This window comes from Postia placenta (genome assembly GCF_002117355.1).
Source record: "Postia placenta MAD-698-R-SB12 unplaced genomic scaffold POSPLAscaffold_1, whole genome shotgun sequence".
NCBI lineage: Eukaryota > Fungi > Basidiomycota > Agaricomycetes > Polyporales > Adustoporiaceae > Rhodonia > Rhodonia placenta.
Genome location: NW_020169832.1, coordinates 648486 through 659998, shown reverse-complemented (window position 1 = coordinate 659998; position 11513 = coordinate 648486). Strand labels below are relative to the sequence as shown.

General features: G+C 62.2%; 4 protein-coding genes across 4 annotated transcripts; 1 reads left to right on the top strand and 3 right to left on the bottom strand.

Moving 5' to 3' along the window:
• Nucleotides 1-117: 117 nt before the first annotated feature.
• POSPLADRAFT_1068318 (hypothetical protein) lies at nucleotides 118-5278 on the top strand (the record flags this gene model as incomplete). The annotated part of the gene is made up of 10 exons (XM_024482293.1): nucleotides 118-621; nucleotides 654-1998; nucleotides 2541-2762; nucleotides 3126-3349; nucleotides 3478-3560; nucleotides 3589-3836; nucleotides 3865-4045; nucleotides 4199-4265; nucleotides 4677-4863; nucleotides 5214-5278. The coding sequence occupies 10 exons, from the start codon at nucleotides 118-120 to the stop codon at nucleotides 5276-5278; spliced, it is 3126 nt and encodes a 1041-aa protein (XP_024343801.1).
• Nucleotides 5279-6477: 1199 nt separating this feature from the next.
• On the bottom strand, nucleotides 6478-7995 carry POSPLADRAFT_1126937 (hypothetical protein; the record flags this gene model as incomplete). Its single annotated transcript, XM_024483567.1, has 2 exons — nucleotides 6478-6538; nucleotides 6620-7995. The coding sequence occupies 2 exons, from the start codon at nucleotides 7993-7995 to the stop codon at nucleotides 6478-6480; spliced, it is 1437 nt and encodes a 478-aa protein (XP_024343800.1).
• A 772-nt stretch (nucleotides 7996-8767) lies between these two features.
• POSPLADRAFT_1130268 (hypothetical protein) lies at nucleotides 8768-9695 on the bottom strand (the record flags this gene model as incomplete). The annotated part of the gene is made up of 3 exons (XM_024483937.1): nucleotides 8768-8929; nucleotides 9014-9187; nucleotides 9255-9695. The coding sequence occupies 3 exons, from the start codon at nucleotides 9693-9695 to the stop codon at nucleotides 8768-8770; spliced, it is 777 nt and encodes a 258-aa protein (XP_024343799.1).
• A 916-nt stretch (nucleotides 9696-10611) lies between these two features.
• Nucleotides 10612-11505, bottom strand: POSPLADRAFT_1164282 (hypothetical protein; the record flags this gene model as incomplete). Its single annotated transcript, XM_024487809.1, has 3 exons — nucleotides 10612-11054; nucleotides 11111-11245; nucleotides 11293-11505. 3 exons carry the CDS (start codon nucleotides 11503-11505, stop codon nucleotides 10944-10946), a joined length of 459 nt encoding a protein of 152 aa, XP_024343798.1. The 3' UTR covers nucleotides 10612-10943.
• Between the last annotated feature and the right edge of the window lie 8 nt (nucleotides 11506-11513).

The window sequence follows — 11513 nt, the reverse complement described above, 5'->3', positions numbered from 1 at the left end:
GAGGGCGTGCGGCGCGCGCGGGGCGGCGAGCGCGAGCCGGACCGGGAGCGGGAGAGGGGGTCCATGCCCACGCTGAAGAGCGTCGCCTTGACGTAGGCGCGCTGGAACTGCGCGGCGATGTCCATGAGCGTCGTCACGGAGCGGCCCACGCGCCGCACGAGGCCGCGCTCGTCCTGGCTGTCGCGGTGCCGCGAGTCGCTCCGCGCGAGCGTGCGCCCGCGCGCGAGGAGCGCGGCGGACGGCGGGCGGTCCTTCGTGTGCCGCGCGAGAGCGAGATACGGATGCGGGGGCGCGAGCGGGTCCTCGGACGGCGGGACGGGCGCGAGGGCGGACCGCCGGCACGAGTGGCGGATGGGCCTGGGCTCCGCGAGCAGCACGGACGGGGACGGGGATGATGATGGTGCGAGCGGCAGCAGCGCCTGCGCCTGCGCGGGAGACTTGAGCGACAGGATGGAGGACGCGGGGCTGGTGAGCGCGGTCGACGCGGTCGAGCGCGAGCTGCGGCTGCCAAACGAGAACCAGGAGTTGGTGCGCGTCACGGTGGTGGCGGAGGACGGCTCCGCGGACGGCGCCGCGGACGCGGACGTCGACGTCGAGCCGAGCGAGCACGCGACGCACTCTGTGCGCGCGTCGCGGGGTGCGCTGCTCCTCAGCTTCGCCGGCACGTCCTCCGGGAGCTTCCCCGTGGCCGTTATGCGCTCCTCCGCGGTCCACTCGACGACGTCGAACATGCTATCGTATATCGCGCGCTGCGCCGGGCTCAGCTTTGCCCGCGCCGCCTGGTCCGGGCGGCCGTTCACGGGGAACAGCGGGCCGTCCATCGCGGCGACGACCTCGTCGAACGCGACGGCGCGGCTGAGGCTCTGCGAGTGCTGCACCGCGAGCTCGTGCTGGAAGCGCTGCAGCGTCAGCGCGTCCCTGTCCGGCGTGCCCGGCGGCGACAGGCTGTGCGCCGACGACGCCGGCGAGTGGCGCGGGCTGAGGGGGAGCGCGGTGTACAGGATGTCGTCGTCCTCGTCCTCGCGCGGCGGCCGCCTCGCCATGCGCTCGCTCGAGAGCGTGCTGTAGTCGAGCAGCGGGCGCTGGTTCAGCGAGCTGAAGCGCACCTGGCGCGTGTGGCGCAGCAGCTCCTGCTCGCGTGCGCGCGCCTCGCGCTCCCTGGCCTCGCGCTCGGCGCGGCGGCGCTGGCGCGCCTCGTCCTCCTTGCGGCGCGCGGCGTCCTCGCGCTTCTGCGCGGCCCTGGCCTTGGCGTCGCGCGACGCGCGGGCGTGGCGCTCCCACACGCGCGCGCAGGCGCGGAGGCGCTCGTCGCGCTCGATGCGGGCTATGCGGGCGCGCTCGCGGGCGGCGCCCTCCCTGCAGCGGCGGGCGTCGTCCTCCTCGAGGCGGAGCCCGCCGGGGGGCACGAAGGCGCTGGTGAAGTCCTCGTCCCTGACGGCGGCGATGCGGGGGTCGTCGTCGCCGGTGACGTCGATGCCCTGGAGCTTGAGGAGGAGGACCTTGGCGAGGTGCATGTCGTCGAGGGCGTAGGCGACCTGCATGCGGTCCTTGAGGGTGCGGGGCGGGGACGGGGGGCGCTCGTAGTAGTCCATGGCGAAGTGTGGCACGGGGTACGCGCGGGCGTCGGGGGGCGTGAGCGGCCCGAGGGGCGTGGGGTCGGGCGAGAGGGAGGCGAGGGAGCTGGAATAAGTAGGGCAGAGCGGGAGGTCAGCGGGGGAGGAGGGGGGGGGAGGAGAATGTGGCGCGGACAGAGGCAGGGAAGACAAGCGGGAGGTCGAGGCGACGGGGTGGGCCATTGTGTCCGCGGTGGCGGCGTGGCGAGTGCGCGAGTGGCGACTGGAGGGTGGCGACGCGTGCTGCCGCGGGTGCTTGTGTGGGTTCGATTGTTGGACGAGAGAGACGGATATTCGGGCGTGTATGGGCTGCTCGCTGGCGAAGGCGAGGGGCGAGACGTCGGGGGAGCGGCCGCGGCGGGGCATAGGGAAGCGCAGGGGCGGCGTGGAAGACGCCTGGGAGGAAGGGAGAGAGGGCGGGGATTATGAGGCGGCGGAAGGAGGGAGGGGGAGGTGACGGAATGGATGAAGCTTATACCTGTTGATTGGTCCGTGGTGAGAACTCTGGCAGAGCAGTGCACTCCGGCCCACGCGACAGTTCATGTATGATGCCGCCTCGAGGCAGCGCCTGGACACCGCGCAGCTGTGATTATCTGTCGAGGGTCGAGGGTAGCGAGATATAGAACAGAGCCGCGACGACGAGCGGGCGGACGATATCTGGCTCTGCGAGTGGCGACGCACTTGAACCTTGGCCCGTGCTCCTTATTTGTGCGCAACCCTAATTTCCGGTTATTTCCCCGGCAAGTCGGTCGATTCTCGGCGCACGATTGGACGATAGCTGGAGGGGTGCATGCGGCCGTTGTCGTAAGGCGTTGTCAGTCTCCTGACGCTGCCACTCTATGCGTCTGCTATGCGACCCCATCTTTGCAGCGGCGTGCCGCCCCAGGCCTCCTTTACTTTCCTAGTGCTTCCTTGCTTCCGCTCTAGACACCCTCCGCGCCCTCTCTGCGACGCTGCCCGCTTATGCCGGCCATGGCGCACCCCCACGCCCCCTCATGCCATGTGGCGCACAGACTCCGATATCAACTCCTCCCGCGATCGCCCCCTCCCGCCTTGGGCTCGGGACGCTGCTGCGCACCCGACCCTGCGCTTCCCCCGGCCCATCGCCACACACCGGCGCACGCATTAGTCACGCCCTTACGCGAGCTGGTGTGCCGTCCTTCCCGCCCAGGCCACCGCGTCTCGCGCGTCCCTTCCCCAGATCTCGCCTCCCACGCTGTCGTCCCAAATCAGCCGCGTGGCACTGCACGCCGCGCGATCCCTCCCACCGGCTCCCCCCGCGATTACCCATCCCGTCCCTTCTTACTGCATCCTAAATGCGCGGCGTCCCCGTGCGCTTTAGCCGCCACCGACGCTCACTCCGCACGCTCGGGTCGGCCGCTGTATCACGTACTCACGCACGCACCCCCGCGATGCGGCTCATCCTCGCCCCGCACACTCATCCTCGCCCCCGCTCTCCCGCCAACTATACTTACCCCCGTCTATCTAATCGACCCCCGTGCCGTCCTCGAGATCCGGGCCAGGCGCCGGCGATAGCGGCAGCGGCAGTGGGCGCGCAAGTGGCGGTGGATAGATCTCTCGGGGCACACGCAGCGCGAGAATCACGAATCACGCCGCGCAAAACAGACCCTCCCCAAGTACTCCTCCAGCGGCCCACCGAACTGTGCGGCCACGCGCGCGCTCCCGGTCGGCCATCGTGTGCCTGGGATCTCGCAGCGTGTGCGCCGCCCGTGTATGTATGTCCGTCTCAGCCCGCGCTGCACCCACACGTGTATCTGAATCCCCTGCCCCCCCCCCCCCCGATCGCCCAGCTTCCCCAGCCATCCTGCATCATGCACCAACGCTAACGCCACTTATCTCCCAGCCACTGAGATTCAGCTTTACATTTAGTGGCGGCTCGCCCCAGGCCGCACGCCCAGCACACCGCACCGCACGCCCATGCTTTCGGTAAAGGCAGGTGCAGGTGCTAAGTTAGCTGGGTGCATGCTGCTGCTGCTGCTGCCGCTGCGCTGATCACATCCACGTCGCCCGGTCGCCGGGTGCGCGGCAGCATTGGATATCGCCCGGGTGCAGCGACCTCGGCGGGCACGCTGCGTGCATGCGTCCGCCGCGAGGCGGGCCCGCACGGTCCCTGGGACTGGCTTGCCGCATGGGGCGCGCTGGGGGCCGATGACGACGGCGAGGCATCACGTTTCTGCGGTCCGCGCGGGCTGCGAGCGAGGGGTGAGACTGATTGATCAATGGCACACAGTATACAGCATACGCATACAGGCTACAGCATATAGTGTCCGGATATCGCTGCGTCTCCTTGGCGATGCCGCCGATCCCGCAAACAACACAGACGGATACAGATCTGAAGCTGGCTGCGGGCGGGTATCCAACGTCCTCTCCTCATCTTCCGTCGCGGGCGCACCGTATCCGACGGCTACGCTGTCAGTGACACTGACAGTCCGCATACACCGGGCGAGGACGTCCCGCAGGGGTCTTACCTTCGATTGCGATGTGCCGCCGAGTCAACGCGTCCCATCGCGCCAGCACCGTGATCCGTCTCAGCGCGTGCAGAGCTAACACCGCGTCTCGCGCAGCGCACTACATAGGAAAGGTGCGGTCCCGTCTGCGCCGCGCTGGACTGTGTCGCAACGCAATTGCATTGTATGTATTGCATTGACAACGCGGCCGCATCCGCACTCAATCGCGATCGCGATGGGCGGCCGCGGAGTCAGATTTGCATCCGTGCCCGCTCCGCTCCGCCCTGGCCGGCCATCCCATCTCCCATCCCAACAATTCAGATCGATACAGTGGGAGCTCGTAATTCAACGGCTCGCCCAGGCGCACCCGCGTGCAGGGACGATGCACCAGATACGCGATCGATTGCCCGACGCATTGGATGGCCTGCGTCATCGCTCGCACCTCGTGATCGCTGTCGATCGGCCGCCTTCAGAATCATTTACTGCATTGTCCAGAAGCCCCCCCCCCCCACCCCTTCCCGGCGACACGCTCAGAGCTCTGGGCTGGGCCCGCTAAGCCGCTGTGAGACCTTCCTCGCCCTCGCACACGTTGCAGGATGCATTGTGCGCCAACGCAACTGCACCCGAGGGCCTCGCGCGCGCTGGATATCGATCCGGTGGCCATCCAGGTGCTGCGCGCACGACTGACAAGGGGCACGCGGCAGGCTTTCCAGAACGCGAATGCATGACGCATGGCCCATCGGCACCCGCGCGGGTGGGCAAGTCACTGGGTGTCGAGCACGGTGCGCGGCGTGGTCGTACGAGCTGTAGCCTCAGCGGTTGTACGTCCTCGGGCTGCTTCTCGTGTTCTCACAACGCGTAACGTCGTCACTGCACGCCCATCTGACCGCGTCCGCCGCCAACGCGCTCCAACAGCCGTCGCGTGACGGCGGTCTGGCCCCTTATGCGACGCGTACGACGCAGTTCGCGTCCAGTGCACTCCACGGCTTTCCTTCTGAAGGAATGCGAACGCCCTACACGCCGGGATCTGTATGCGCTCGGCAGCTGTGTGTGGTGCTCTCTTGGCTGTGGTTCTCAGTTCATACAGTTGTACACTACGCTACAGCGTGCGATCATCTATCTCTATCTGCAGCCCGTCCCTCTTCCGACAATACTTATGTACCGGTGGTCGCTGATGACGATGCCGATGACGGATGATGCGAGCGCAAGGAGGCTGGCCTTGGCAGGTGGCTGAACATACATACTGTACATATCTCACATCTCCGCCCCGCTCTGCCGCCGACACCACCGTCAGGCGCACATCATCTCCTCCCCTATCGACATCGACATCTACACATCTATCCGGGCCGTCCGCTTGTGCTCGTCGGAGATCGCAGCTCGTCATGCACAAGGGTGAATGCCATGGGCTTGCCAAGGGGAGACACGCTCTTGTTCCTGTGCACATGCATGCAGCGAGTGGCGGTGCCACGTCTGACCCTGGCCACGCCGTATCGATATCCCGACCTGCTCCGTGCGCGGTATGACGTCTGTGGCCCTCTCATGCGCTGAGCGATAGGCCGATATGCGCGCGGGAAGAACGCGCGTGCACTTGGCCACGGCGTCGTTGTACTATCGTAGGGTGTATTTCCGCTTCAGCTCGGTATGGTTATGTCGTAAAGTAAAGGGTCTTGTCGTAGCTTAGGTTACTCCGCATATCGAAAGTTCAGTCCAGAAGTTACCCATGCCACATAATGTTCAATGGAAGGGCATAGCTGCAAGGTTCATGCGGTTTGAATGTACAATGTCCTTATAAGTTCCCGTTGAAAGCAGAGCCTTATTACGCCTCATATCTACTGCTATCGCTGATAGGGCCAGAAGTCTGCAGTATGAATATGCCAGAATCATGGATAGAACGGTAGATGAGCATTGTAACGACATTGCGCTACAATGCTCATCTGCCGCTCCGCACATGAATGAACGCACGGCTTCATTTGACCCGGGAAGATGTCGACAAATTGACAAAACGATAGTGAGATGCGACGGATATCCAAAGAGATGGCTTAATACCAGTCTAAATCGTCCTAACAGGCATTGCCGCGGCCGCTCCGCAAGCAACGGCAATCCGCGCAGATGAACATTCAAGATAGATCCCGCCGAGGGCACAAAACCAATTGCGTGGACAAAAGAAGGCGATACAGGAGAAGTTACGGTAGGTCTACTGCGATAGCCTGGGGCCAAATGTATCCTTAATGAACGCGGATCAAAATCATGCGATAGCTGAAACAGATTACAGGACAAGGGCGCTGCTCAGGCTGGAAGAGAACCGAAGAGAAATGAAGTGCCAGAAACAGCGATTAGCGGACGCACTAGAATAGAACGCGGATGAAACAACAACACAAAGTGGTATCATAGTCCATTCATACGCAGAGGGTATAGAACCGCGGAGCCTCAGGCGAGATCACAACAAGGGCGACCAATCTGTCTGAGTAAGTGCATCAGCAAACGTCACTGCGGAGAGCGGTGCGGATCACCATGAACGCACGAGAGTTGGCCGCTCACTGTCCGCCGGCGGGATCCGCCTGATCCCTGATTGCGCCGGGGCGCGTTCTAGTCCGGGCTTTGCCTTTGCTCTTGTCGGACATCATCTTCTCCAAGCCCCGGTGTGCCTTCGCGTCCTGCAGCGTCAGCGAGAACTCGCTATGTTCCCAGCGGCTGACCGAGGCAGCGGAGAAGTGGGCGAATGGCGCCATGCGAGGATCCTCCCAAGAATGCCCGTGGCGGAGAAGCTCGGGGCGGTATACAGGTGCCAGAGGGACGCTGAATTGCCGGCAACCTGGCGCATATACCCACGTCGGGTGCAGCTCTTGCTCGGCCAATTGCTGCTCGTGTTCCGTCGGGGGGTTCTTGGGCTGCTCGGCGGTCGGATGGCGGGAGCGCAGGACAGGGCTTTCTAGGATGTCGCCGAGGTCCAGTGCGGGGCTAGAGTAAGCAGAGTCAGATATTTCGGGAGCCCAGAAGCGCGACGTATTCGGGCCAGCGTCGGAAGACAGATCAGGCGTGTGTATGCGCGAGGAGACGATACTGCTGGGAAGCGAGCGCGAACCACCCAAGAGCCAGCCGTGATACTCGGAGACCGCAGGACTGGAAGTTGACACTTCGCTACGGAGCAATGTACTCTGTAGTTGAACATAAGGTGTGGAAGCAGATCCAGGAGTCATTATGGCAGGGCTGTCCACAGTTAGACCACTCTCGGATACAGCATCGCTGACAGGAGATGCCACCTCGACAGGAATAAGCCGCTCGTAGTACAGCTGTCTTTGTTCCATCATAAAAGCCTTGTAAGTTCCTACAGATTCCTGAATCCCGGACGCAGGCCCCAGAGCATGCGACAGCCCGTTGTAGACCGCTTGACGTTCCGCTTCAGAGAGGTAGCCCTGGGATACCAGAGCCAGCATAGGATTCACGTTCTCCTTGGATGCGTCGGGATCAAGAGCGACGCCAGTGGACTGTTCCGCAAATCCCACACTCCGACTAATGGCAGCTTGCTGATTGATTTCGCCAGGCAAAAGCACAGTACTAGGCTCTTCGGATAGGTTGCTCATTAGCGTACGTGTACCCGGCACAGTGATAGATGATGTCGGGCTGCCTTGGAAGTCGCTGACGTCGAAGTTCACAAGCTCCGGCGCACCGCCAGTAGGCCAGGTATACAACTCCCCAGGAGTTCCATAGCCGGCGTGCGCACCCAAGGTGGGGATAGTCTGTGCAGAGGCGGTGAAGATTCCCAGGCCCAAGGACGACGGCCCGCTTCCAGATCCGGCTCGGGTGGATGTGTCCAGAATAGAACTTGAGGGGGGCGGGGGCTGTTTCGCCAATCTCGGAAATTTCTGCAACGTCGATGTGAAGCCGCACAAACTTCCATGGCTATATGCGTGCATACCTGCGGGCGAGCCGGGCCACTAAGAGAGTCTTCAGTGGCCCGGGTGTCCTCCTTCGTCACTCGCAGTCCCTTGCTATGGAACCAGTCATAAATGTGTCGCCGGTTGATGTTGAAGCGCTTTTGGAGAGCCTGGCGCGCGACGAACGGGGGCATTTCCGTCAGTCCGGGCTTCAGCATAGCTTCCAGCTCTTTGACGAGTTGCGGGCCCAGACGGGCCGCAAGACTTTCAGGATTCACCCGCTTGCGAGCCGGGGGAGTTGCTGGCGTGGACAGTATATCGAACTTTGAGATAGATCGCTTGCTGCGCCGCGTTTCTGAGGATAAGGCTGCTCCTGTGGTATCCAACGATGTGATGCTTGCAGTTTTTCTAGGAAGCAGTGAGGTCTCGCTGAGATTTACTATGTTTGCCATCTTTTTGGCGATTTTGAAGTTGGTCGTCAAATGGAGGATATGATGGGAGTGCGGATCAAAAGAAAAGGGGACAGAGGTGATCCGGGTCACCGCTCAGCATTCAGTGACAGAAAGCTCCACCCTCGGACACCCCCTCGCGTCTCTTGCAGGAGACTGGACTGCCGCTCGTATATCTCGAGCTCTACGCCTTGCCATGTTGCACACTCGACCGACAGCCTCATGCCGTTCAAACCAAGAAACTCGCGATCAGAATTATAAGAGCAGGGTTAGCATTCCGGGGCCCGAGGACTGACAGTCGAGCCGTGAATATAGCGTCCGTACAATATCGATGTCGCTGGCGTTCGAAAGTCTCTCAGGCATCACCATGTCCGTTTCACCACTCGCTCCGTCAGGACCTCCAGCGCACCCTTCGCATCGCTTTCCGGGAGCGGCGCCAGCACCTCCCGTGCCTTATCTGCGTGCATCCGCGCGAGGTCGCGCGTCCGCTCTACCCCCGACGACCGCCGTACCAGGTCCCGGGCCTACAGGTGGGAGATCGTCAGATATCCCAACATGAAATATCACCGTCCTCAAGTCTCGTCGCGCGGTCCGGACTGTGCACTTACCAGCTCGACGTCCCCTTCCTGCTGGAACTTGCGCTTGATAAGCGGCCCCATCTCCGGGTGCTCTTCCCAGGCGAACAAGGCGGGCCCTGTTGCTAGTCCGAGCTTGAGGTCGGCACCACCGGGTTTGCCCATGGCGGCTTCACCGGACTCGTAGTCCAAGATGTCGTCCACAAGCTGTCGCATGAACGTTTGCACATGTCACCGTGAAAGGGGGTGCCAAACACAGGGGGGGCAGACATACCTGGAAAGCGATCCCGAGATTGCGCCCGTATGCATAGGCGATTTCCTTCCAGACTTCACCCTCTTTGCATCCGCCGAGCACCACCGCAGCGCGCGCACCCTTTGCCATCAGGCTGGCCGTTTTCAAGTACGTCTTCTGCAGATAGATATTAAAATTCTCCGCGCCCACGCTCTGCACGCCTCCCAGGCCCAGCTCCTCTGCATGTACCGACTTGAGCTGCAGGATCTCCCCCTCGACGAGGTTCGCGATAACACTCGCAATCAATTCGACAACCTCGTTGTCGCCCAATCGCGAGAGGGTCGTACTCGCACGTCCCAGCAGGAAATCTCCCGCGAGGATGGTCAGCTTGTTCCCGAATGCGAGCGGCGCGGAAGGCACACCGCGGCGCAGCGGTGACTTGTCGATCACATCGTCGTGTAACAGTGATGCAACATGGATCATCTCCACTATCTGCGCGAGACGTATCTGGGTGGGGAGAAGCGAGGGCGGGGACGAGAGCGTCGGCGCGTCACGCGCGGGCGGTGTTGGTGGAGGCAAGGGCGGCTGGCGCGGGGATCGTGGTGGCCGCAGGGAAAAAGAGCTCTGGAATGAGGTCGTATGGTCTGGCATGTTCGGATTCCAGTCGTTCAGTACGTCTGCGCGCGTCAGTGGTCGGTCCAGCTCTTCCGTCCGCCCGCCCGCGCCCTCGCACTCTGCGGCCCACCGCTTGAGATACCAGTCATTGCCGAGACCGTTTGTAGCCTGCGAGAACAACAGCACAAGCAGCGGCCTCAACTGTTTCGAGGGATGGAGGAAATAGTACTTTGCGATTTCACTGAGCCCTGGATGGGAGGAACCAAGGAGGTGGAGGAGCGTCCCGCGCAGATGGTCTAGTTCGGGCGCGAGTATTTTGTACGGGTCCGGGACGGAGGGTTTGCGTGGTGGCAGTGGAGGAAGGGGAGCGGAGAGGATCTGCTCTGGCTGGGACGAGCTTGCCACCGACTGGGTTGGGAGCGACCTCTTTTGCTGAGCGTGTACGCCGTATTTTCGGCAGGCCCGCGTGACCGCGCATGTTCGTGAAGAGCTGGCGGATTGGCAAGCGCGCACGCCTGCAACAGACCAAGCTCGCATGTCCAGCGGTGCAGGGAAGAGGCCAGACGTAGAGCAGTGCCTGGGCTGGCGAGAGCGAAGCAGTCGGTGATTGCAACGTCGTGGTTGGCCCGCCGGGCGCTGTCGCGCTGGAGGATCTCGGGGTGGTTTTTCCCGTAATTCTGCGCAGGCCAGGCACTCTCGTGCGACGTCTGAGCCGACGTCATACTCTATTTTCTCTGATGGCGTACATTATCCAATCCTATGGATCCGAAACTTTGTTTTTCGTACATTCTGGTATAGCAATTCCACACGGACACGACAATACATAGCATGCAACAGGAGGACCGCCAGCGGGTGAAAACGGGTATGATGATGTGAGCGCGAGCGCGAGTGGCAAGTACTCTCGTAACGCGTTCGGGAGGAGAAAGCGCAGCCCGTCTGTGCTGACATTGCACGGCTCAACCATCACAATGAACGATTTGTAATTGGCTCTTGCTGCATTAGTGACGTCCTTTAGGCAGACCGATCACTCGGCCAGGCTTCGCGATAGCAGCAAGCGTGTAGGTCGTACGAGAACTCCTGTGTTCGGCAGAGCATAAGTGACGTTTTGGGGGGCCCTCAGCGAGCAACACGTTCCGGACGTGGGCCGGCAAGGAGTGGAGGAGCCACAGCAAGTCGCCCGCCCATTTCGAGGAGTGGCTTTCCCAAGTGTCTCGCTAGTTCTGTTGCCTGCGGAGCGCGACCAGGTCAGCAAAGCGTCAGCTGCAACATGCTGATAGTATGACCTTGATCTCGAGCTCTTCCCAAGAGACACTATTGTCCGCATTAAGCGTGAGGAGCATCACCGGATCGTGTTCTTCAGCGCCATTCAATGTTGATTCGTCGATCCGTTCAATGGGCATGATTAGTAACCGGCCTAGCTGTCGCGACGTTACACGATGCTGCCAGCATAACACGACACACACACCTCACTGTCCGCCATCCCGATGCCGTGCTCCTTCGTCTCCTGCCAAATCTCCCCGCTCAGGCCAACGAGAACCCGCACATGGTCCTTGGGCTTGTACGGGTCCGCCGCATACGAGACGAGCTGGCCCTCAGGCGTGAATAGAACCGCCGTGTGCAGCTCCGGCAGTGCGAGCACTTGGGAGAGAAGATTACGCAGGTTGGCGAGATGGAGCATAGTGAAGC